The following is a 24,495-nucleotide window of genomic DNA, read 5'->3' as shown; positions in this document are numbered from 1 at the left end:
TTCACCCTTCATCTTAACATTTTTTAAATAGTTGCAAAACTTCCTCAGGGATAGAAGAGAGGAGTTATTGTGGCGACTTCACAGTCACTAGCCAATCAGCAATGCCTATTGCTGGCTTTTGAAGCAAACTTACAGAATTAAAGGTAAAGGGACCCCTGACCATCAGGTCCATTCGTGACCGACTCTGGGGTTGTGGCGATCATCTCGCGTTATTGGCCAAGGGAGCTGGAGTACAGCTTCCAGGTCATTTGGCCAGCATGACAAAGCCACTTCTGGCGAACCTTACAGAATTATTTTACCCCAAAAGTAAGTTTGTAGTGCATGTGGTCCCACAGCCCTACTAATGTTACACCAGTCTGCATTCTTAAGTAGTATGTTACAAAAGTATAATGGCGCAGCCTCAGCTATGCACAAAGTAGTATCGTAAGAAAAATGCCTAGCTTAAAAAAAAAGGCCAACTGAAAAAGAAGTCAATTAAAATGTTCAAATATAACATACCAATTCCTTAACTTACCATATAACTCTATAATGATGTGTGTGCGGGGTTAATGCAGTTATAAAATGTTCGAACTACATGGTATTTAAAGCAAAATCTGACATAATTCGCTCCCAGTACACAAATCCCAACGTCCAAATTGGTGCTGTACAAAACCTAAAGGAGTTAATGTGAAACTGAAAAATGTCAGTTGCTTAAAAGTTGCCAAGTGTGTTTTCAGACCTTATATCATCTTCTGCAGCTCACACTTGTAAAGAATTGGATATTAGAAGAATCATCAAGAGTTCCTTCTGGTCATTAGTGATGGCTAGTTGTGGCCTTTATGCGGAGTTTTATGCGGCCTTTACCAAGGTACAACACAGGCAAGGGAAAGAACGTTTTAAAAATGTCATAAACTGGGAGAAGTAATTAAATTACATACTGTATTTTGCATGTAAAAGACAGGATTGCAGCTGTCTTTTACTTTTGTAAATAAATATATAACCAACATATTTTTTTGCAGATCTATATTAGGGATGCATGTACTGACTAAAGTAGGAAACCCTTAATGCTAGATGGCATTTACTTTATTTACGGAGCTTGACTACTTGTAAAAGGGTCGGTTTGTGCAACAAAATATATTCCCAGCTTCGAAACTAATGTTTGGAGAATAGAGAATCTCCAAGAGCACCAAAATTGGCTTTCCATTTTTAAGATTCTGTTAACAGATTATAATTTCGAAAGTTATAGAACGATGTTATTTGTTAATGTATAATATGTGTTTGTATGTAATGTGTTTGTTTTATAATTTTTAAATAATAAAGATATATTTTGGAAGGACAAAAAACAAAAAACAAAATTGGCTTTCCATTCAATATTAAGCCATTTGGCCATAACCTCCTGTGAGTTGCGATCCTATGGCATTAACCTTTGCAGCTCCCTAAAATCTACTCACCAGAATTTGAGTATTATCCCCAGAGCAACAAGGACAATAATGACAGAGATCGTAATGGTGACATACAGCTGAGGGTCCACACCTGGAACAGACAGAGATGGGAAGTGTCAGTAAGTACAGTATGCAGCTCCTGACCATTTTGTGGGGACAGGGCAGTCCATGCCCCCCCCCCCCGAGATTTCCACTTTTTTCCTGGCTGCCCTCCTGTGTGCTTTTTAAAAGTAGCACTCTTGCAGGTGGAGCTCGCAGTTGTAGAATTGAGAAAAGGATTTCTGCTTGCCACTCAAGCTATTAAAGGTACACAGGAACCCAGTCAGGAAAAAAAGTTGGCAACATGTTGCTGGAGATATAATAAGGAAAATTGTTCTTTGAAACAAATGTTTTTGCAGTGTCCGACGCTTACGGACTTTTGGAGAAAAGTATTAAAATGTATTCTACTTTTGGGGGGGGGGTTAAAACTGTCAGATGATAATATTATCCTAAACCACATACCAATGATATGGGGTTTGACGGCTGGTCAACACAGATGGACTCTTCACACCCTTACTTTTGCCAAAAGACTGATACTGATTTTCTGGAAAAATAAGACTATGCTCCCCTTTGATCAATGGATAGAATATATGACAACTCTTGCAACACATGAATATATAATGATACTTGGAATGCATTGATAAAAATTAGACCAACTTGTTACTAATTGTATACTTGTTGGAATAATAGCATTACTTATATAGCTCTGCATTGCATTGCATTGTATTACAGCAGAGTTTCCCAAACTTGGGTTTCCAGCTGCTTTTGGACTACAACTCCCATCATCCCTAGCTAGCAGGACCAGTGGTCAGGCATGATGGAAACCATAGTCCAAAAACAGCTGGAAACCCAAGTTTGGGAAACCATGTATTACAGTTTTGAACACCCTTTTCTTTATTTTCTCATTACTTTATTGGTCCACGGGGGGGGGGGGGGGGGAGAAATCAATAAACTCTAAATAATAATGGAAAAAGAAAAAAGAAAGTTGGCAACACCAGAAGGAATCGAGAGAAGAAGATGAGCGTTACCTTCTCCCCGTGGCCCAAAAAGGAAGGGCCGCAGGGTGGCTGGGGTTTGGCGCAGGTTGAGCCCTTCGTTGTGTAGCAGGGAGTGGGAGTTGGGTTGCGCTGTGGCCATTCCGCTTGACGAAACGAAGGTGTAACCCAGAGGTGGGAAGCCAGGGTTGGCAGAGTTGGCGTCGCCTCCATCCTCCACGGATATTGTGGGGCCCCAGACAATGGCCCAGGGGTACTGGGAGGACGACAGGCCATCCTCGAAGCCAGACGGAGTGGCAGGCCGGGTCCCCTGAGCCTGGCGCCTCAGGCGCACTGAGCTGCGCAGCCCAGCCCCTTTGGGAACCACAGACCGATGGCGCTGTGAGGTAGAGCGGGGTCCTTTCTCCGGGGCGGGGTTCTTGTCCCAGATGCAAACGGACCGAGGGGAGGAAGGGCTGCTGCGGTGGCTGCAAAGGGGCCGTGCTGCCAGAAGGCCCCGGGTGCGCAGAGACCAGGCGCTGTGGGATGGAAGTGCTGAGGCGAGAAGTAAGAAAGGCCAGAGCTGCAGCAAGTGGAAGCAGGAGACCAGAGGGAGCATCACGCTGCGGAAGGGGAGAAAGAGAGATGCTCATCACTAAGCTGGGGGGGTCCCTGCCTGTGGGGCTCGCTGGCTGTGTTGTCAGGCAGTGGGGTTTGGGTTCCCATGAAGTGTGGCTGGTGGAGATCGCAGTCAGCTTTGAACTTCTGCAAAAGCCCAGCTGAAACCAATGATCTGTGCAAGTGTCCAGCAGCACTCCTGCCAGCCCCTGCTCATTTAAAGGGACTTGCATGGCATGATAACTAACAATCTGTAACCCCATGTTAATTTGATAGCCCTGAATATGGAGCTTTCTCCTGCAGCCTGTTTTAAGCGCCACCTCCAACGACCTCTTTGTCCAGGAGTATCTGCAACTGTTTCTGTGTACACACCATAGATTTAAAGGGCATGTCTTCCGCCAAAGAATCTTGAGAACCGTCACACCTCTCAGCAGCTGTTACAAACCACAGTTCCCAGGATTCTTTGGGGCAAGGTGTGGTGTGTACTAAGCAGCCCAGCCTGCAGGTGTGGGGGGTTTTATGCACACTTCATGCATATCCCTCCTGCTCATTTTGCAGGGGTGCCCAATTGGCCTCATGCCTCTCCTTGGGTACTGGGCCCCTGAGACCCAACTGCCACATTCAGACAATTGTCCATGGCTTCACAAACGATGGTTTATGAAGCCTTGTGCAGGTGCCATAGCTGCACACTTCCTTCTCACCTGTCACAGCTCCAATCCTAATGCATCAACTAGCTCACTCCCTTCCTATTGTCAGTACAATCCCTTGGCTTGTGCCTCCCTAAAGCACCAGCTCTTTCATTCTTTTTCTGGGCACCCTGTGCGAGGTCAAAAACTGGCACCTCCAAATGGATCTTCTCCATTTTGCAACCTCTGAGCTCAGTGCCTTGTGGGGGGAACTGTCCATACCACTGTAAATCCAGTGCTTTGCCTATTACCATTACTAGGTATGCATCAAGTTCGGTTTGTTGCTGGTGGTGCACTAGCAATGCTTCATTCTTCAAAGTACAGTACTGTCCTGGACAAAGAAGAAGTGTTTGGATTTGATATGCTGCTTTATCACTACCCTAAGGAGTCTCAAAGCAGCTAACAATCTCCTTTCCCTTCCTCCCCCACAACAAACACTCTGTGAGGTGAGTGGGGCTGAGAGACTTCAAAGAAGTGTGACTAACCCAAGGTCACCCAGCAGTTGCACTGTGGAGGAGCGGGGAAGCGAACCCGGTTCACCAGATTATGAGTCCATTGCTCCTAACCACTACACCACACTGGCTCACTTAAGTGCCATAGCCTGGCCTGGCCCTGTCCCATTTCCATCACACTTTCTAAAATAAATGTTGCAAACCTACCAGGTGCTGGTCTCCATATCTAGAAGCGACTGTTTCTCCACTCAGCGGTAAATCTGCCTCATATTCTTCACTAAAACCAGGAATAAATAAAAAAAAGGAATGTCAGTTGAATGTTCGCTAAAGCGTTCCTAAATCCCTTCAGCGCAGCTGATGCACGGCTGCCTAGTGACCACCAACTTTCATTACATTCCATCAAGTCCCTTCAATCCTTATAAACATGTCATGTATTATGAACATAAGCAGAACACAGACTGACATGGAGAGAAAACATTTCCCTGGCTTATCATTGCACGCGCACATTTTTCCCCCTCTGCACTCGCGGCAGAGCAAACAACCTTAAACACACACACACAAATAAATGTGAGCCTCACAGCCATGAACACACGTGCTGCTGTTCCTCCAAGGGCTGGGGGCAGGGGGGAATTTGTGCCTCTGATTTCTTATCACTTAAACAAGTTAAGAGAATCTTAATTCCCGCATTTATTTATAGCACAGAGCATGTAATCCATTTAATATAAAGAGCTACTTTAATTGTGTGTGGAGGCAAGGAAAAGAATAGGAATAAAATTAGAATGATAAACACAGGAGATAGCGAAAGGGAATGAATCAGTGAGAACACGCCAAGCCTGCTTAAGGACTGAGAGGGGTGGGTGGGAAATGTCCATAAAATATTTAGTGTTTACTTTCCGGATGGCTAAAATGGCTTTCCCTTTTGCCCTTTTAATCACTGCCTGCACTCTCTCCCTCTCCCTTTCTCACACACAATTTTTTGATAAAATTTATGGCTGTATAGCTTTTAAAAATGGCAAACTGGGATACGGATATTGTATGTTTGCACTTATGTCTGGCCAGTTATACAACCTAGCTTGCTACTATTTCCCCAGACTCCGGTCTCCCATTGTGGGTGCAGAGTTCAAAGATGATCCAGCTTGTACGTCCTTGGAGATGCCCCGGGTACAACTCATCTGCAGATACAGAGAAGCTGGGTGCTGTAAGCCTTGCAAGTCATTTCAAGGACTGGAGATAATATCTTTACGAGAAACACCCCCTCCGAGGGGAGCCCAATGAAACCCAAGGCTCTGTGCTCGACAATGGTGTGGCTGACACAAGTCCTTCAGCAAACAAACTTAGAAGGGAAAATCAATATGCTAATGTCTTGCTGACTTGTTCGCTAGAGCTGTCAGACAGACCTCAGGTTCTAGGGTAAGCAAGGAAGATGGCAAAGTCTAAGAGAGTCCCCCACCCCCATTGTGTGTTTGTGTGTCTACAAAGTCTGGGTGAAAGGAAGAGGGGGAACTGAACGGACAGATAAAAGGTGACTAGAACAGATGGCCATATATTCACACGATTACAAGATGCAGAGAGTACATTTCTGTCTTGAAAAGTAAAATTCACTTCTCACTTTGTATCCTGGCGAATCTGATGTGCATTTTTACTACTTGCTAAATAGCTCTTTTATTGCAGCCTTATTACTTTAATCTCTTGAACATGTTCTCATAGAATATGATTCAGTTGTGATTAGACACTTATATTGTGTTTAAATTCAGACTCATTTGAAACCCTGCGGAAAGCCGCTGGGGGCAGGGAGGGAGGGGGGAGAAGATGGAAGCGGATTTTCCTGTTTTAAAAAAGGGTTGTTGGGGGTAATAAGAGTGCTGCTTTGTCTGAGCAGATTCTTTGGGGCCTGAAGAGAGGAGAGGAGAGAGAGCGTAGGTAATAATGGCAACGTGGGGGAGTCGGTTAATCATAAAAGGAGAAAGAAGAGTCATAGATTCGTTAACAATTCGATTCCTAGTGCAGGTGATGATCTGGTAGGAGGAGGAATAAAAAGGGGAACATGGGTACAACCATTACAGTACTACATTTTTGGAGGGGGAAGCGTTTTAATATAAAGCATTGTATATTTTTCTGTTAACGCTTTTTGCCATCACAGACTGAGCTCTTGGAAGGCTGAGGTCTACCTGCTCCTCAGATCCTTGACCTTCCTGGTTTTTGAAACTGTACAGAATTGAGCTTTCGTTCTGGACTTCAGAAGTGACTAGCGCCTCTTTGAGTGAGGGGGTGACCCATACTGCCATAAGAGAAGGTGGTGGTTAAGTACTGTTCTAAGAATGTATTAGAAAGGATATACTGTAAAGGATAAGCTAGTAAGGTTAGGTATATTCACCATCAGAAATAAAATACTCATCGGGAAATGATAGGAAGTCCAATTATGTGTTTGTTTGTTTGTTTTTCTTTTTTGTTATGTTTGTTTGTTTTTTAATCTATGTTAAAAAAAACAGAGAAGAGTCATGAGAAGAGAAGACTCCCTGGAAAAGACCCTGATATTGGGAAAGATGGAGGGCACTAGGAGAAGGGGACGACAGAGTATGAGATGGTTGGACAGTGTTCTCGAAGCTACGAACATGAGTTTGACCAAAATGCGGGAGGCAGTGGAAGACAGGAGTGCCTGGTGTGCTATGGTCCATAGGGTCACGAGGAGTCAGACACGACTAAACAACAACCAAAAAAAAAAAACAGAGGAGAAAATAAGAGATAGAAGTATAAAATAAGTTTCTCTCTGGACTATCCATGAGGTGCAACCAAGGTTTGTTCCTGGTTTACAACCCATAATTTGTTTGGGAGAGCTAAACAGCAAGTTTGGGATAGAGTGAATCCGCCACTGTGCCCTCGGCATGCCATGCCTTGACTTAGCATGGTGTATGAATCAGGCCAGGGACCCAGGTGGCGCTGTGGTTAAACCACTGAGCCTAGGGCTTGCTGATCAGAAGGTCGGCGGTTCGAATCCCTGTGACGGGGTGAGCTCCTGTTGCTTGGTCCCAGCTCCTGCCAACCTAGCAGTTCGAAAGCACATCAAAATGCAAGTAGATAAATAGGAACCGCTACAGCGGGAAGGTAAACGGCGTTTCCATGTGCTGCTCTGGTTTGCCAGAAGCGGCTTTGTCATGCTGGCCACATGACCTGGAAGCTGTACGCCGGCTCCCTCGGCCAATAATGCGAGATGAGCGCGCAACCCCAGAGTCGGTCACGACTGGACATAATGGTCAGGGGTCTCTTTACCTTTATGAATCATGCCAGCCCTCTTCTACAAAACAGATGTATAAAAGCTGCACATTTATGAGTGATGTGTTGTTGCTGCCTGCATCTCCTCCCTCTGCCCATGTAGCTTTATAATGCATTATGAATTTCCCTCCTCTCATTCCCTACCCCATGGAACAGCAGCCAGTGAAGTGGATCAGCAGTAGCTGGGAAACTTTCAGTGGAACGGCAACACAACACATGCCTTGCATTATTAAATGTTACAGGGTGAGCAGGGGAGCAGACAGCAGCTGAAACATCTAGTTCCATCCTAATATGTACCTGCTTTCTATATTCAACTTGTCATAAGCATTAGACATAATGCATGTGATTACAGAAATAATGTATGTGATAAGCATTCCAGAAAGAATTACTGTGGGGAATTTGTAGTCAGAGTAAACTAGCAGGCATGGGGATAGTTAATGCATGAAGGGGTTAAAGACCACAAAGTTGTAATGCTAGACTCAGGTCACACACTCCCTCCTCTCCAATGAGGGAGGAAATAAATCTTCTTTCATCACTCTTCTTCACACCATGTAACTAACCAGGAAGAAAGTGTCTGAGCTTGCTCCAAACTCTGATTGCATGCCTGAAACCATCTTTTGATACTTTGTACCCAAGGGAATTCTACCTGTGTTCTGCTTGCTGCTGCATGGAATAACACATGAATCATACTTTAGGATTTTGTAAGTAAAGCTTTTAAGAGTGTGGTTTGTTCATTGCAAGAGGAGCAGAAATGGGGAAAGCACTGTAAGCAAAGTAAACAGAATATATAAAAGGGCCCAACAGCCTGTTATACCCACACTATACTGCTGCTTGACCTTGTGACTGTTTTAAACTCTGCTGGGGTCTTTCTCCCACTGGAGAGTGTGTTACGCCCTGCATTTTGAATCCAGGAGTCCAGCTGATTCTTATATTAATTACCCACATCTTTTACCTGCATAGATCTATTTCCCTCTGCAATTATTTGTTTGGTTGATATGGCACCATCACTGTCTGGCATTTTAGAGAGTACAAGAGGGCAGGTCCCTGTTCCAAGGGGCTTACAACCCAAACGTGGGCTTTGAACCCCTGAAATATGGTACATAAATGACAATTATTCAAAGCATGAAATCCCCCTCAGAAGCCATTTGAGGCTCTTTCTCCAAGAATGCAGATTCTGAATCCTCTCTGGGCAGTTATTTTCCATTGCTTGAATCCAGGCAGCCTTTCCCCAATGCTTAGCCGAAAGCTACCTGCCTCCTGCTTAAACTCATTACATCACAGAACAGGGTGAACATTTGCTCCCCATCTTCTTTCTAAAATTCTCTTAAATATTTAAATACCCCTTCTTAATCTTCTTTTCTCCAGGCAAGCCACACCAAGAGCTTTTGGCCCACCCTTCTAAGACTTGCCTTCAGATCTTTTTTATCCTCTCCATAGCTCACTTCTGAATTCTTTCTTCTTTCCCCTGCAGCATCTATCTTCCATGTCCAAAAACCAACTTCAGGCTCTCATTATATTTAGGACAGGATATATTCTGGAAAGCTTTTTTTTTTTTTTAAAAAAAAAGGATTTTATTTTCCACGTTGCACTAATTCTAGTACCATGCGCCAGTGGTGTGAGATGCTGTACATGCATGTGCACTGGAGAGGCCAAGGAATGGGAAGGAACACACTGTGTGTGTGTGTGTGTGTGTGTGTGTGTGTGAGAGAGAGAGAGAGAGAGAGAGAGAGAGAGAGAGAGAGAGAGAGAGAGAGAGAGAGAGAGAAGCCCCAGCTGCAGGGGATAGTCCATTATTGCTGTTAAAAAAACATGAGAGATTTGTGCTTCTTGATTGGGAGGGGGGAACACACAACCTTGGGAAAGGAAAAGAAAGCTAAGGAGATGACTCGTCTCTCACATGTGCAGAACTGTACATATGCAAGGGGGTTCTTGCCCTCCTTGCCCTGCTAGCCTCTGCCACACCCCTAGTGACTCGTACGTCTGGGGGTATAAGCAGAGAGCTGTGTGCGCCCATGTAATGAAGTGCCCTAAGTGAATGAGCTCTATATAAAAAGGTGACTCGTGGATGGGGGTGGGGTGGGCATTTCACAAAATGGAAGATCAGGGCATTGCTGTTGACATTTTATTTTTGAAAGGATATACCAGCACTTGCCAGTTTAAGTGGCATAGCAAGGGAAAGTGCTGTCCCTACAGAAGTAAAAGCGACATTTAAAATAAAAAAATTTAAGAGCCCAGACACAGGGGAGGGCTAGGGCAGCGTTATTCACAATCAATGACCACAAACACAGGCACCACCTATAGCATTCGCAGAGTCATATTCCACAAAATATTTATGCTGTGTTGAACACTATTGTGATCTTCGGAGCAAATCTGAAGCATGTTTCCACCGGCTTCAGAGAATTCTGGGGGCTGTATTTCGTTAAGGGTTATTGGGGGTTGTAACTACGGTGCCCAGAATTATTTGGAGAGGGAAGTGTGCTTCAAATGTGCTTTAAAGGTGCAGTGTCAAACTGTAATAAACACATCAACTGAGGCAATAATCATATTGATGTACATGGCACTTTGCAGCTGAAGTGTGCATGTGTGTGCATGCATGCATGCACGCGCACACACACACACACACACACACACACACACACACCACAGCCTGCCCCAAAGCACTTACAACAATGGTCCAGTTCCAGTCACATATTAGTATTGCCCCACCATCACCAAATTGGGAAGCTCAGTTGGTAGAACATGAGACTCTTAATGTCCGGGGCGTGGGTTCGAGCCCCACGTTGGGCAGAAAGTTCCTGTATTGCAGGGGGTTGAACTAGATGACCCTCGTGGCCCCTTCCAACTCTACAATTCTATGATTCCATTACTGTCTGTGTCTCCCTCTTTCTCTCTCTCGTCGTATCAGTAAGTGGGGCGAGAAAAGGCTAGCAAGAAGAGCAAGGCAAACCTAAGAAAATCACTGGGAGCAGATGTGCTTACCCACACTTAGACTGGCTGCATATGCACCTTACATTTAAAGCACATTTAAAACATCTTTCTCCCTCCCCCCACAAAGAATCCTGGGAATTGTAGCTTGTTAAGTGTGCTGGGAATTGTAGCTCTGTGAGGGATAAACCATATTCCCCAGGATTCTTGAGTGGGTGTGCTTCAAAAATATGGTGTGTGTGCAGCTCTGACCTATGTTAAGGGGGGGGGGTGAAGGCTGAGTAGGGAGGGGCGGGGGGGCGGTTAGGAAAATGTGAGCTTTGATATGGAATTTAGAGGAATGAATAAAATGCATTACCTTATGCTGATTGAGATGAATTACTCTGCATCCACTTTTGATGGTTTAATAGTTTCTTCCTCACATATAGTGTAAAATTGAGGGGTGTTCTTTAGAAGAAAACTCACATTTAATTAAAATGTTGCTTTCAAGCTAGATTCTCTTTTCTGTCCAGGGTAGCTGGAACCACCTGTTATTAAAGCAGAAACCTCGCTCTGCCATTCTGTAATTGATTCTGCCAGATTTACAACTTTGAGCAAAACCCGAAGTTTTACTTCCCCCTCACACGTTTGGCAGCTAGGCCTTGAATCGTCGTCTAACAGCAGTTCTTCAAGACCTCATTCTCACTATTCATGTTCGTTGTGGCATCAAATGCTGGCTTGCATCCTCCACGGATGTTTCGAAACACCTCACAACCTGCCTCAAACACAAAGCTTTTCCCACAATTTCCAGCTATGATAGATTGTTTAATAATCAGGTGGTGTACATGAGGTCACACACTACCTGACTCTCGTTTTCTTTTCCAGCGTCTTTTATCACCTTGCTAGGTAAACCCAATATTGTTTGCCACACATTGTCTTCTACCCTAAAGGCAGAGACTCACCTCACTTCACAACCTTCCCCAAGCACAATATGCTAGACTGCTGTTCCTTGCGGTTGCTGATCCCAGTCCTCCTCTGCCGCTGAATCCTGACAAGACAGAAGTACTGTTCGTGGGGGACAGGAGGCGGGCATGTGTGGAAGACTCCCTGGTCCTGAATGGGGTAACTGTGCCCCTGAAGGACCAGGTGCGCAGCCTGGGAGTCATTTTGGGCTCACAGCTGTCCATGGAGGCGCAGGTCAATTCTGTGTCCAGGGTAGCTGTCTATCAGTTCCATCTGGTACGCAGGCTGAGACCCTACCTTGCCTGCAGACTGTCTCGCCAGAGTGGTGCATGCTCTAGTTATCTCTCGCTTGGACTACTGCAATGCCCTCTACATGGGGCTACCTTTGAAGGTGACCCAGAAACTACAACTAATCCAGAATGCGGCAGCTAGACTGGTGACTGGGAGCAGCCGCCGAGACCACATAACACCGGTCTTGAAAGACCTACATTGGCTCCCAGTACGTTTCCAAGCACAATTCAAAGTGTTGGTGTTGACCTTTAAAGCCCTAAATGGCCTCGGTCCAGTATACCTGAAGGAGCGTCTCCACCCCCCATTGTTCTGCCCAGACACTGAGGTCCAGTGCTGAGGGCCTTCTGGCGGTTCCCTCGTTGCGAGAAGCCAAGTTGCAGGGAACCAGACAGAGGGCCTTCTCGGTAGTGGCACCCACCCTGTGGAACGCCCTCCCATCAGATGTCAAAGAGAAAAACAACTACCAGATTTTTAGAAGACATCTGAAGGCAACCCTGTTTAGGGAGGCTTTTGATGTTTAATAGATTGTATTTTATTTTTCTGTTGGAAGCCGCCCAGAGTGGCTGGGGAAACCCAGCCAGATGGGTGGGGAATAAATAAATAAATAAATAATAGTGTGTGTTTGGTGCTTCTGTCAGAGAGACTTAGCTCACCAAAAACAGCAGATTGTGGAAGTGACCTCAAATGTCATCTTGCCCAACTCATCTATCCATGGCTACAGCATTCTTTTTTTCCAAGCCCACCACTTCCCAAGCAAGTGGCTGCATTGCTTCAGGCTTCAGGTGGGAGATCACTCTCTCTCGACAGGTAAATCAGGTGGTCAGTTACGTATTGTCAAAAAAGTGGGCGTGCATTACCAAAAGAAGGTAGGGGAGAACATTAAGAAAAACACGTGGTTTGTTGTTGTTTTTTAAGAAAGGAGCAAATTCAGAAATTGCTGTGATTACAATAGAAATACAATACATCTCACCAAAGTGGGGAAGACATGAGGGGACTTATGTGTGTGCTAAATCTGATGTCCACGTACCCATGACTGTTATTGGCAACTTCAAGGCTTCTTGCTCTCCCTTTTTATGTTTCTTATCTTTAAGCCAGACTTGGCCTGGGCAGTCGTCAAATAGAGGACACCTTCAAACAGAGAACTGGCTTCTGAGAGCCTTTCAAAACAGAGGAGTGTCCTTTGTAAAGCAGGACACACTGGCACCCTATAGGTAGGCAAGCAGATAGACAGATATATGTTCTCTCTCTCTCTCTCTCTCTCTCTCTTTCAAATGAGTGTCAGGTGGTGAAGTGAGCAGAAAGCAGTAACTCTCAGAAGGAAGGAGCACAAACCTCATGGTTAATGCATTGTTGGGACATTTATATGCCATTTCTTGCTAAATATTTAAACACTTCACATACATTATCACGTTGTAACCACTGCAATTCCTGAAGTTTATTTTCAATTGATGCCACCCTATGACCCAGTTCATATGCAACGCTAAGCCAAACCATGGCTGTGTGTGAATGAGCAGCTCCTGGAGGGAAGCTCCTGGAGGGAAGATGATGGCTGCTTTGTTCCTGCTCTGATCTGACTGTTGCCACAATACTGTGAGCTAAGCCACAGCTTGGCTTAGCATTATGTCTGAAGCTGAGCTGATGCTTTATCTCCCCCAGCCATTGAAACCAAAAAGCCACTGAACAAACCTTAGCTACAGGCTGTGGTTTGCCTGGAGTGAGGTAAACCACAGACCTCGGTTTAGATGTAACACCAAACCAAACCATGGCTTAGCTCACAGCAGCGCCAGCGCAACACCAGCAGGACTGGAGGAGAAAAGGCATGGTTTGGCTTAGTGTTACATGTGAACTGAGCCTATAACTTACTTCAGCTTTTCTTTTCCGTCTATGGCAACTTGCGCTCTAGCTAGGCCTACTGTATATTTCATAGGACCGGCCCACCCATGAGGCAAGGTGAGACAACTGCCTCAGGCAGCAAGATCCACCAAGGCAGTAAATCCCAGTGTTGATCTTTCTCTCCCCCCCCCCACTTTTTCCCTGATGGCCTTCCCTCACCACTTCGTCCCTAGAGGTGCCATTCTAGGGTCTGTCTCAGGTGCAACCATGTCTTGAACAAGCCCTGGCATTTCATACCTCTTTGTCTTTTAAAATTTGAAACTATTTACAGTATTTAAATGTCAAGTTGGCATGTGCCTCCTTTTTTTTTAACTTCCCTTTGGAAGCTTTTAAGGCTGCCATTGCCAATTAACTCTAAGTCATGCTTTTTTGTACTGCAGTTTAACCTCCCTCTCTTTGACTGGCTCCTTATGTCTCATTGGCCCTAAATATTTTGAATGCATAGAGTATCTGCTGTAGTCTGTCAGTTTTTATGGCTCAGAAGTTCTCCTTTATGTATGTTATTCATCTTTTCTCCACTAATAAGGTGGCTGAATGTCCTACTTTCCTGAGGACTTTTTTCTATTTCCAGTTTAAAGATTAATCGTCATTAGAAGGGGAGCAGGGCCTTGAAGTTGCACCTGGGCAGCAGGCTAAGGCAGCTCATAGCAGGTCATCTATGCAGTTTTTTCCACTATGGGGAGCTGTAGTGCATCTCTATTTAAATTATAGAAATTTGTTTCTAAATTTACTTCTAGCCATATAAATTAGCACATGCAAATTTTATGCAAATTGGTGCCCTCTTTTTTAGTGATGCATAACTGACCACCCTGCTTGCTAAGCGCATTTCCCTCTACTGACCTAAGGAAATTGGTTTTCCCCTTATTTCAAGATCCAAAGTTCTACACCATTAAATTGGATATAAATTGTACACACATTTCCCCTTCACCTTTTTCTGGTCTTTGCTAAGCCTGCTCACTTTATTCATTTCCCCCGCATTTTTCTTGCACAACACCTCCCTGATCCTCTTTGCTGCTCTCCTGTGAACTTTGTGTGGTTTGTTGATGTATTTTAAAAGGTAGAGCACCAAACTGGATGTTTCTCCCTACTCAGATCTATGTGTACTCTGTGCTAAAAATCCTACTTACACCATTGAAAAATGCGTTAGTCTTTAAGGTGTCACAGAACTCTTTCTTGCTTCCATAAAAGGTGTGCATCTTTTCATATTTTGCTCACTTTGCAAAATTTATTCTACATCTCCTAATCATCACGGGGAAGGGCAAAGAGGTCTGGGGAGTTAATTGAAATCAATTTCCAATGACCCCTAGAAATCTTATTCAGCACCTGATATTTCCTTCATTGTTTCGTGCACATTTGCAGGCTTGTCTTCATAGCCATAAGGTCTGGAAACCTGCTTTTACAGAAATGAAAACAGGAACCTGAAGTCCATGCAGAATATTACAGTCTCATGCAGAACTGTTAGATGCACACAGCCAATCTCTGGTAAAGTGGTATTGTCCCCTTTCTAAAAAAAACAAATAGGTGCCCACAATATTGATGAAAATATTGAAGATCATAGAATCATAGAGTTGGAAGAGACCACAAGGGCCATCCAGTCCAACCCCCTGCCAAGCAGGAAGATGACCTAGGACAATCGCTGCCACCAGCTTCACTCATTGCTTCATCTTCTCACGTTATCAGTGAGTCAACTGTTCTTTACAGGTTATGAGCTATCAGCCAACTGCCTAGATTTATCGAGCTTTATAATATCATGCGAAACTACCTGAAAGGCTTTTTAAAGGTGCTCATTAAATCCATAGTGAGCTACATGCTTAACACAGGCAGTCATTCCAAAGCCTACCTTAGACACCAACATGTCATAGCTTCCTGTGCCACAGATGCTACTGCACTAAGAGATACCAATGTGTTGATACAGCCACCTCTGACTAGGATTCTTCAGAAGCAGAGAGAAACACTTCACCGAAGCATGAGACCTAGATTCATGGCTCTCACAGCACAGCAAGAACGAGCCAGAACTGGAGAGTCTTGGAGTGCTTCTAAACTAGCAGTTTTTGGTGTAAACTAGCAACCATGTTCTGCCCACACTATTGGGTGTGATACAGCCCGTGGGCAAGTGACAATACATCTAAGCCATTTTAGCAGCAGCATGTTTATTTTTAAATCAATTTTAAATTTTGCACTCAAGCAGTCTTTCATTTACATGCTACTGCATAAATATTTTAAAGATGTTTACTTAAAATATAGACTAAGAAGTATTTTGAGTGCAACTTAAATGATTTATTTATTTTTTAAACCAACTCTCTAAAATGGTGCTGGATGGAAAGCCAACATGCTTTTTTTATAATAAATGTCTACATTTATGCTAAAATTATTTTTCTTTTAAGCACCATTGATTTTTTTTAAATGTAAGTGAAAAAAAGCTTATGTGCAAATTGAAAGACACAAGTATAAAAAAATTAAGCCACTGCAAAATGGAGCTAACCATGTGCTATACTTTCTTTCTCTTTCTTTGACCTTTAAAAAGAGATGGGAGACTTCAGGTGGTGTTGGACAACAGCAATTCCATTATGATGTCATATGGATGCCTCATAAAAAGTGAGTGAACCAAGTGTGGCAATTCCACAGTAAATAACTAGTGTTGAACCAATCATCTCATTACAACAACACCCTTGTTTGAAGCCTTTAAAATTAGACGTGGATGTGAATTTGAGGCTTACTCCGGTCCTTTCCATATTAAACAAAAAACAAAACAGTAGTGACACAATGTGAAGGGCACAATGTGGAAAGCCTAAATGACTGTTTCAAAGCAAACTGAGAAAGATCTGCCTAGGGATACTGGTAGTGGATGTAGTATTGGGGATCAGATAAGAAACTCGCATTTCCCTTCCTAAATCCTCCCATTGAGACCTTTGAAGTACGTTGTGAACCAGGCGTGTTTGTTTCAACCCACAATCATTTCTAAACTTACCCCCCCCTTTCCATAACTTGCTCCAGCTTCAACCCTCACCAAGCTATTAAGTAAAGGTAAATGGACCCCTGACCATTAGGTCCAGTTGTGACCGACTCTGGGGTTGCGACGCTCATCTCGCATTATTGGCCCAGGGAGCCGGCATACATCTTCCAGGTCACGTGGCTAGCATGGTGAACCAGAGCAGCACACGGAAAGTCTGTTTACCTTCCCGCCGGAGTGGTACCTATTTATCTACTTGCACTTTGACGTGCTTTCGAACTGCTAGGTGGGCAGGAGCTGGGACAGAGCAACGGGAGCTCACCCCGTCGCAGGGATTCGAACTGCCGACCTTCTGATCGGCAAGCTCTAGGCTCTGTGGTTTAACCCACAGCACCACCCGTGTCCCTCACCAAGCTATTACAGTGGTACCTCGGTTTATGAACACAATTGGTTCCGGAAGTCTGTTCATAAACTGAAGCGTTCATAAACTGAAGCGAACTTTCCCATTGAAAGTAATGGAAAGTGGATTAATCTGTTCCAGACAGTCTGCGGAGTACTTAAACTGAAACGTTCATAAACTGAAGCATGGGTGTAATTGGTCCGGAAGTCTGTTCATAAACTGAAGCGTTCATAAACTGAAGCGAACTTTCCCATTGAAAGTAATGGAAAATGAATTAATCCGTTCCAGATGGGTCCGCGGCGTTCATAAACCGAAAATTCATAAACCGAGGTGTTCATAAACCGAGGTTCCACTGTAGTTGACTGGAAATTCAACAATGCAGAGCTGTCCATCCCACTGTTACATGTGTCTGTCTGTTGGGGTGATTGGACAGTGACTACGTATTATCTTAGACTGAGCCTAACCCATTTCCTCTCTCCCATTTCTCCCTACTCTCCTGTCTGACAAGAGAGCCACCAGCAGTGCTACATCAGGAACTCACTTAACGGAGGTAGCATTAGGTACCCATGACAGCCAACATTCCTCCAGGAATCTTTCCAATCCTCTGGGTTATTTTTTTTAAAGCCACCTAACATTGTGGCTTCTCCACACCTTGCGACAATTAATTTCAGGAGTTTGCCATGAACTCTTCAAAAAAAATAACTGTAGGACATTTAACAGAAGGCTGTGAGAATTGTGCGAGTGTGTGCACGCGCGCACAACCGAGAATCATGTCTTTCAGTCAGATGTTTAATTAATTAACACACTCTTGTTTAATTTTTCTCGCTTCGGTGGAGCAGTGAAATAAGATGTGCTTGGTGCCTTTTTCGTTCCTGGATTAACCTTAGCTAGGACCCGTGCTTGAGAAGAGATGCAGACTGCGCCTTTTTTACCTTGGTAGCAGAATAAATGTTTGTCATATATATGAGGCCAACAGTTGAAAGTTACTTTAGCATAGTGGCTAAAGAGATTGAGATAGTAGTCAGAAAGAACCTGATTTAGATCTCTCCTCTGCCATGACCACACTCAGTGCATTCAGGCAAGCCACTCCCTCAGCCTTCCTCCACTTGCAATCTCAAGATAATAATATTGACCTACCATACAGGGGTGTTGTAAAGGTAAGGTAATCTGTGCAAAGCAATTTTAAAAATGCCATATTAAATGCTAAGCATTATTGTTATTGGAAGTATTTCAGGGCTCCCAGAATTTCTAGTTAGTGATCCAAGACATGCCTGCTTGCCTGGTTCAACAACATTACAAGCTAGCTGGACTGTTGATTAGAGTCGCTTCAAGGCAGCTCCTTCCTTGCATCCTCCCCATTTTCCAGAAATATTTCAAGAGGTAACTTGAAGCTTACAAGGGCTTTCATGAGATCATTTACCGGTAGGAGCAAAAGGTATGCATGTACAAACCAACAGTTTACCTACTTATGCCAGAACACCCACCTTTGCTCAGTGCTTCTGATTAAAATAAGGAGCAATTGAGCAGTAACCCAATTCCTGTCATTTACTCATAGCTTCTAGCTGTTGGGAGATTTTAGAAACACCCCCAGCATTAGTTTGTATTCCCTGACTGTCTTGTCTAATAGCTACTGACATTTTTTTTTCCTCCGGGAATTTTTAAATCCTTTTTTTAAAAAAAGAGTTTTATTTTCTGCTCTCGAAACGTTCTGTGGCAAATTTGATTCATGGAACAAACTGAGTATTTTGTTTAGAATCTTCCGCCTGCATCTCTTCAGGCTCGCGGCTGTTTTTGCATTATTGAGCCAAGGTAAAATTAACAGCCGCTCCCCATCAACTTACTTCACAGCCTTGATGATTTTCTTGTGTGCTTCTGTTGCACCCTCTTCTTGTCATCTGGCTCAAGGAGCCTCAAGTCTGTTATGGAAGCTGTTTCATCTCACTGATCATTTTAGCTGCCTTCCTCTGCCCCTGTCCTCCCTTGCTCTGCAACATCAGGTTGAGCTGTGGGTGGAGGAAGATCAGCCCTGAACAGAGCACTTGAAGTGCAAATGCACCTTCGATCCACACGGTGACATTAAAATATGTGCTCTCTTTTTATTGGAATAGTTCTAATACGGACCCTCCCTCTCCCCCCCCCTTTCCCCTCAGCGTGTATTACTTTGCAATTTCCAGCACTGAATTTCATCTGCCATTTTATTGCTAAAGTCACCCAGTTGTGTAATGACCTTCCAGAAGACAGCAATCTGCTCTGGACTTTAAAGCTTTGCCAGCTGTAAAATGTTTCCACCTCAGTATTCCTCCCTTCCTTTCTTGAGGTCACTGTTGAATATGTTTAACATCGCTTCCTTGATGCACAGATGCTTGCTCCCACTTTCCTATTTAGCCTTTCACTGCGACGCTGACCCTGTCATCCTTCTAGTCCTCAACACAGCACAGAAAACGCATTTCGGTGCTTGAGGCAGAAAATCCAAATGGTGCCCCCATGGTGAATTAAAACAAACAAACAAACAAACAACAACAACCTAAGTACCTTCAAAATTTGCTTAATAGTAAGGCTGACCAGATCAAACAATAGGGCTTATGCCAGAACAATATGCTAAAAAATATGTTTTGAGTTTCCATCATTTTTTAATAAAGAAAAAAACCCCAACAGCAACTCATTACCGATTCACAAAAAGATCGTTCCTCTTATTCCAGGATGACTTTGTTTTCTTAAGAGCTTTTGATGAAGGGCTTTGTCAAACGCTTCTGAAAATCCAATTGCACTAAATCAACTGGGTCGCCCTGTTCTACATGCTGCCTGACATCTTCGGAGAATTCGGGTAGATCAGTGAGATGTCACTTTCCCTTATTAATATCACAGCTGACTGTTCCCTGACATCACAATATTTATCTGAGTCTCGTATGCTTTTGCCTAGGCTCCCAGAATTTCTGTGCATTTTCTTTTTACAGTAAACAGGGTTTTATTCCCTCCAGCTCTCAGTCCTGTACATATCCATTCAGAAGGAAAACCCTGAGGGCCCTACCATGAGGGAAGGTGTGGCTTCTACCTAAAGGTGGCAGATTTCTGCCACCATGATGGTGATGCAGACTGAAAGATAGATCTGAACCACAGGGCACAATCAGCCAGGAAATTCTCCTGTGCAAGACCCTCTGAATGAATAGGAGGCTGCACAAGAGAACTCCATGTGCTCTTGCACACTTGGGTTAATTTCAATGGATCACATGCTGGAGAATGTCTGGACTCATTGTGCCATTAGTGTAGCTATTTGGATTTTCTGCATCAGCTGCCAAGATGTCTTAAGGAAGACCCTAGTTACTCTATAAGCTCAACCAGAAATCTATAGAGACAAATTTTCACTGGTCTCTCCCGGCTTTCAGATGCATGCAAGGGTGTTCAATAGCCATACAAATATAGCAATGTGGGCAGAAGGAAAACTGGCCCCAGAGCCTAGAGACGGTGGGTGGGATTCTGCACCATTGTTCTGAATCCCACACTGGCCTAGACTTGAGATGAATAGACTGCTACTCTTAATCAGTAGGAGTGGGAGTATCAAAAACCAACTGCTGGTGTGTGTGGCTGAAGATTTGCTGTGATGGATCCTGCTACGTTCTGGAGAAAGGAAAAGGGAATTCGGGGGGGGGGGGGAGAGATGCCTAACAGGGAGCATGATAGAGGTGAACACGATTATGAATGGTGTGGGAGTACACAGGGAACATTATTTCCTTCTCTCAGTGGCAGTGGATTTAGGACAGACAAAAAAAAAAGTAGCTCTTCACATAACACACAATAAATTCGAATTCATTAGCAGACCATGCAGTGACAGCTTCTAGCTTAGAGGCTTTACTTTAAAGGAATATGCAAATTCATGGAAGATAGGACTAGCCAAGGCAGGCCAAAGAGACCCTCCATGGCTGGGTGCAGTGTACCTCCAGTTGCTAGATGCTACACAGCTGTATTACATTGCCTCACTGTGAGCCTCCCAGGTATTTAGCTTAGCTACATTTGGGGACCATGCTGGGCTCGAGGGACCCTTGGCCTGAACCGAACAGGCATTTCTTATGTTCGCCTGCAGATCTGACACTATAGAGACTGAAAAACTGGGACTAAGAATATGAATGCTGGTGTTGTCCAAAAGTGTGAGTCCCTGCTGTGCTCAAAAGCTGGGCTGTGACTTCATGTTGATGGTGGCTAATGCACTGTTTACAGAAATCCTCCAGCCTTTGCTTGCTGAGGTTGTGAAGCAAAGTCTGGAGCTATCTCACCCTATGATGGTGTCATAGTTGTTGCTTCTGTTGAAGCCGAGAAGCTGGGGAAGTGTTAGCCTCAATTCTTGCTGGGGGAAGCAGTTCGATGTTCAACAGCTGACAAAGCTAACCTGACTACCACCTACCTGTGGATCAGATGGCCTGGAATCCTAACGCGCCTACGGATGCCAGCAAGCTTTGTTCTTCCACCTCTTGCAACAGCAAAAAGCACAGTCCAGTGCGCGCACACTTGGGAGAATAAGTGCCACTGAGCTGAGCGGGTTGCGTAAACATGCCTAGGGTGGCACTGCAAATCCTGGGAGCCAGATGCATTTTCCTGTGTTTGGGAAGGGGCTGTCCAACCACAGCAATGAGGCCCCTCCCAGAGGGGCTGAATCCCCCATGGGTATCCACAAGCAACCTGGAAGATTTCCTCGCATTGTGTTGGTGTGTGTGACGCATTCATTGCTGCCCTGGCTCTAGACTTTTTGTGGGACACCCACCCTGGCACAAGAGGGGCTCAAGTTATCACACTCCTCCCTCCCTGGCATTTCATCTTCATCTTCCTTGGTCACAGTTGTTCTTTGGGCACAACAGGTCTGGGTGCATCATGAATGTCAAGATGCTGCTGGGAGCTGGAGCCAGAGTTGCTCATGGAGCTGGGGCAAGGCTGTTGGATAGGACCACATGAGGCTGCCAAGTACAAACCCAGCAGGGGCTTGTTTTCCTTCATCAAAGGAAGCATCCTTGATCTGTCTCTGTCTCTCTCTCATACACACACACAGCACACTGCACTGAACAGAACATCCCTCCTTGGTCCACCAAGCTCCACAGACCAGGCGCCCCACGGCTCTCCACATCTCTCTCTCTACACGCAGGAAAGCCACCAAGTCCAAGAAGGAACCCCACAAAAACACATTTCCTTTTTCACATTGTGGAACCCACGGAGGAGTGGGGAATCTCTCACTCAGACCCAACAGAAACCCCTTTATCTCACATCTTCAGAACCAGCCCCCCTTACTTCCAACAGGAAAACAGAGAATCCCCCCCACCCACGGAAAACAAAACCGGGACTCGAGTGGACCCCGTTCCCCCCCCCCCGAGCACCCCGTGTCGCCTCAGCGCCTCCCCTCGACGACGCACTGGAGCCCCGCGGAAGCCGGGCAGCTCCGGACCCGAAAGGAGCGTCCCGCACCCCGTCGCCCCGTTTGGAAAACGTTGACCTAAGAGGGGCGGCAGCCGGAGCAGCACGCGCCGCCGCCCTATACGCAGCACCCTCTCTCTGTGGGGAAGCGAAGGCGCGACGGCGGAGGAGAGCCGGAGCAGGCTGCTGAGGGCAGCGTCGAGAGCACTCGCTCCGTCCCCGCCCGGCAGCTCGTCCGGGAGCCAGCCCGCAAACTCACCTTCCCAGCGGCGGCGAGGGACGCCGCCGGGCTTGGGAGAGCCCGCGTGCCGCCGCACTTCCCCCAGTCGGCGCCGCTTCCCATCTCCCAGGCACGGTGGGCTCGGCGAGGCTACAGCGGCTGACTCCGCGCCAGCCTCTTCTGCCGAGGCTGTCTTGTCCGCCCGTCCGTCTGTCTCGCTCGCCGGTCGCGGTTAACCCTCGGGCTGCCGGCGCGCGGTGGACCCCCGCCTGCTCCGCGCGCCACCAGAGGCCGCCCCCTCGAGCTGGAGAACTTGCGCGCGGGGCGGGCGCTTCTTCTTCTCGCAGCCGGCGAGGGAATGAATGGGCAGGAGGGCGCGAGGGAGGGAAGGTGTCCTCTCTGGGTGGGGCTACCGGAGCCGGGGAAAGGGCGCCGCCGGGGGAGAGGAGGCAGTACCCGGAGCACGCTCCAAACCCCTCTGGAAGGATACGGAGGGGCAGCTTATCATACCACCCGCGCCCCGTTCGCAGCTGGGGCAGCAGCCTCTCCCACAGCCCTGCGGAAACTCCAGAGCGCAAGGATTTTTTTAATTTATCAGAGTGCCTCTGGGCATGTGCAGAGTGTTCCCAAGCAGGATGAGAGGTCCGCCTCCCGGTTTTGGGCGGAGCGCGAACGGTTCCGTCCAGGCCATGGGGGCGATGTGTGTGGCTCCCCCCCACCTGGTAACCTCGGGACCTCTTGTCGTGGCGGAAGGAGCCATGTCTCTTGTGTGTGCTCTTCCCCTCATGTTTCCCACTTCACACGACCTGCTGCTGCCCCTGCAGATATTGCTTCTGCTCCCCCCTACACCCCCAGCATTTCCCCTCCCTCTCCCCCCACGGCCCAGCCCGCGTTGCTAGGGAGCGAGGCGTCTCCAAGGGCCCTGCCGGGCGCAGCACCTGTGGCTGAAGCGGCCTCCGCGCGCACTTGGAGCTCCAGCCGAGCCAGTCCGCAGGCAGGGCCGGAAAGAGCGAGGGGACCCGGCGCTGCCGCCGCCGCCACTGAAGAGACGGAGGCGAGCCGAGGGGCTGGTGGGGCAGCGAGGAGAGGCGAGGCAGGAGGAGAGCCCGCTTTGCCTGCCCTCCACCTCCACCATCCCTTTGCGCTTTTCTCCTCCCCAGCGGCTGCTGCCGGGCTGGGCTCTTCCATGGCTGCTCCAGTTGGTCCCTCCGCAGCTCGGTCCCGCTGCTGTGGTGCTTCTTCCACACCACGAAGCCGCCTCGCCCCTCCTCGCCGCCGCCACTCCCGCTTCTAACGACCCTCTTTCTTGCGCCGCCGTCCTCGTCTCCTCCCTGGCATGGGGGGAGGGTGCTTTTCCCCAGGGTACCCCCCCCCGCGCCATACCCAGCCCTCCTTCACCCTCGCCTTCTTCACCCCCCCTTAAAAAGGCGAGCCTCCTGCCGTTCCTTGCTTCTCTTTTGAAGCCTTCCGAGTGGGGAGGTTTGCGAGAGGGACTGACCGTGGCTAGAAGTCTGAATACAATACACCGAGCGCGCACCCGCGTGTCTGGCCAGGGAGGGGGATTTTGAGTCCCGTCTCCGCTCTATCCCCCCCCCCCCGCCATAAGATTACAGTGCATATTTATTCGTCATTAGATGAAATTCAAGGCTTCCTCGGTCACACACCTCTTTGGCTTGGAGGAGTCGAGTCTGGACCGCTTTAAGATCTGCCCCCCCCCCCCACCCTACAATAAAGCTGTCAGATGAAACATTGAAATTCTAAGGCTGTTCACACGTTGCGCTGCACACGCGTTCAAAGGGTCTGCGCACGTGTGCAGGTGGTTGCATGAAGGAGGTGCGTTCCAAAGCAAGCGCCGCCCTGGACTAAGCTCGGAATGGTAGAGAGCAGGTGGGGCGTTCTGCTGCACACGTGTTGACTGCAGCCAGGTATGATCGTGTGAGGGATGTTCTTGCGAATGTTCCAAGCACGCTGGGGCAGTATCACTTGCATCGCAAGCCCTGCAAAAGTTCCTCTCCTCGCT

At 46.5% G+C, this 24,495-nt stretch overlaps 1 protein-coding gene across 1 annotated transcript in view; it reads right to left on the bottom strand.

The window, feature by feature from the left end:
• Positions 1 to 23,282, bottom strand: part of PIANP (PILR alpha associated neural protein) — a 30,698-nt gene extending 7,416 nt beyond the window's left edge. Inside the window, exons 1-4 of the mRNA XM_060268817.2 lie at positions 22,515 to 23,282; positions 4,398 to 4,467; positions 2,489 to 3,057; positions 1,431 to 1,512 (exon numbers count right to left, since the gene is read on the bottom strand). Coding sequence (XP_060124800.1) covers positions 1,431 to 1,512; positions 2,489 to 3,057; positions 4,398 to 4,414 — 668 coding nt within the window. The 5' untranslated portion in view covers positions 4,415 to 4,467; positions 22,515 to 23,282. The remainder of the gene's footprint in view (positions 1 to 1,430; positions 1,513 to 2,488; positions 3,058 to 4,397; positions 4,468 to 22,514) is intronic.
• Between the last annotated feature and the right edge of the window lie 1,213 nt (positions 23,283 to 24,495).

Source organism: Zootoca vivipara, chromosome 15 (genome assembly GCF_965207765.1).
Source record: "Zootoca vivipara chromosome 15, rZooViv2.hap1.1, whole genome shotgun sequence".
Lineage (NCBI taxonomy): Eukaryota > Metazoa > Chordata > Lepidosauria > Squamata > Lacertidae > Zootoca > Zootoca vivipara.
This window is presented reverse-complemented; position numbering and strand designations above follow the sequence as displayed.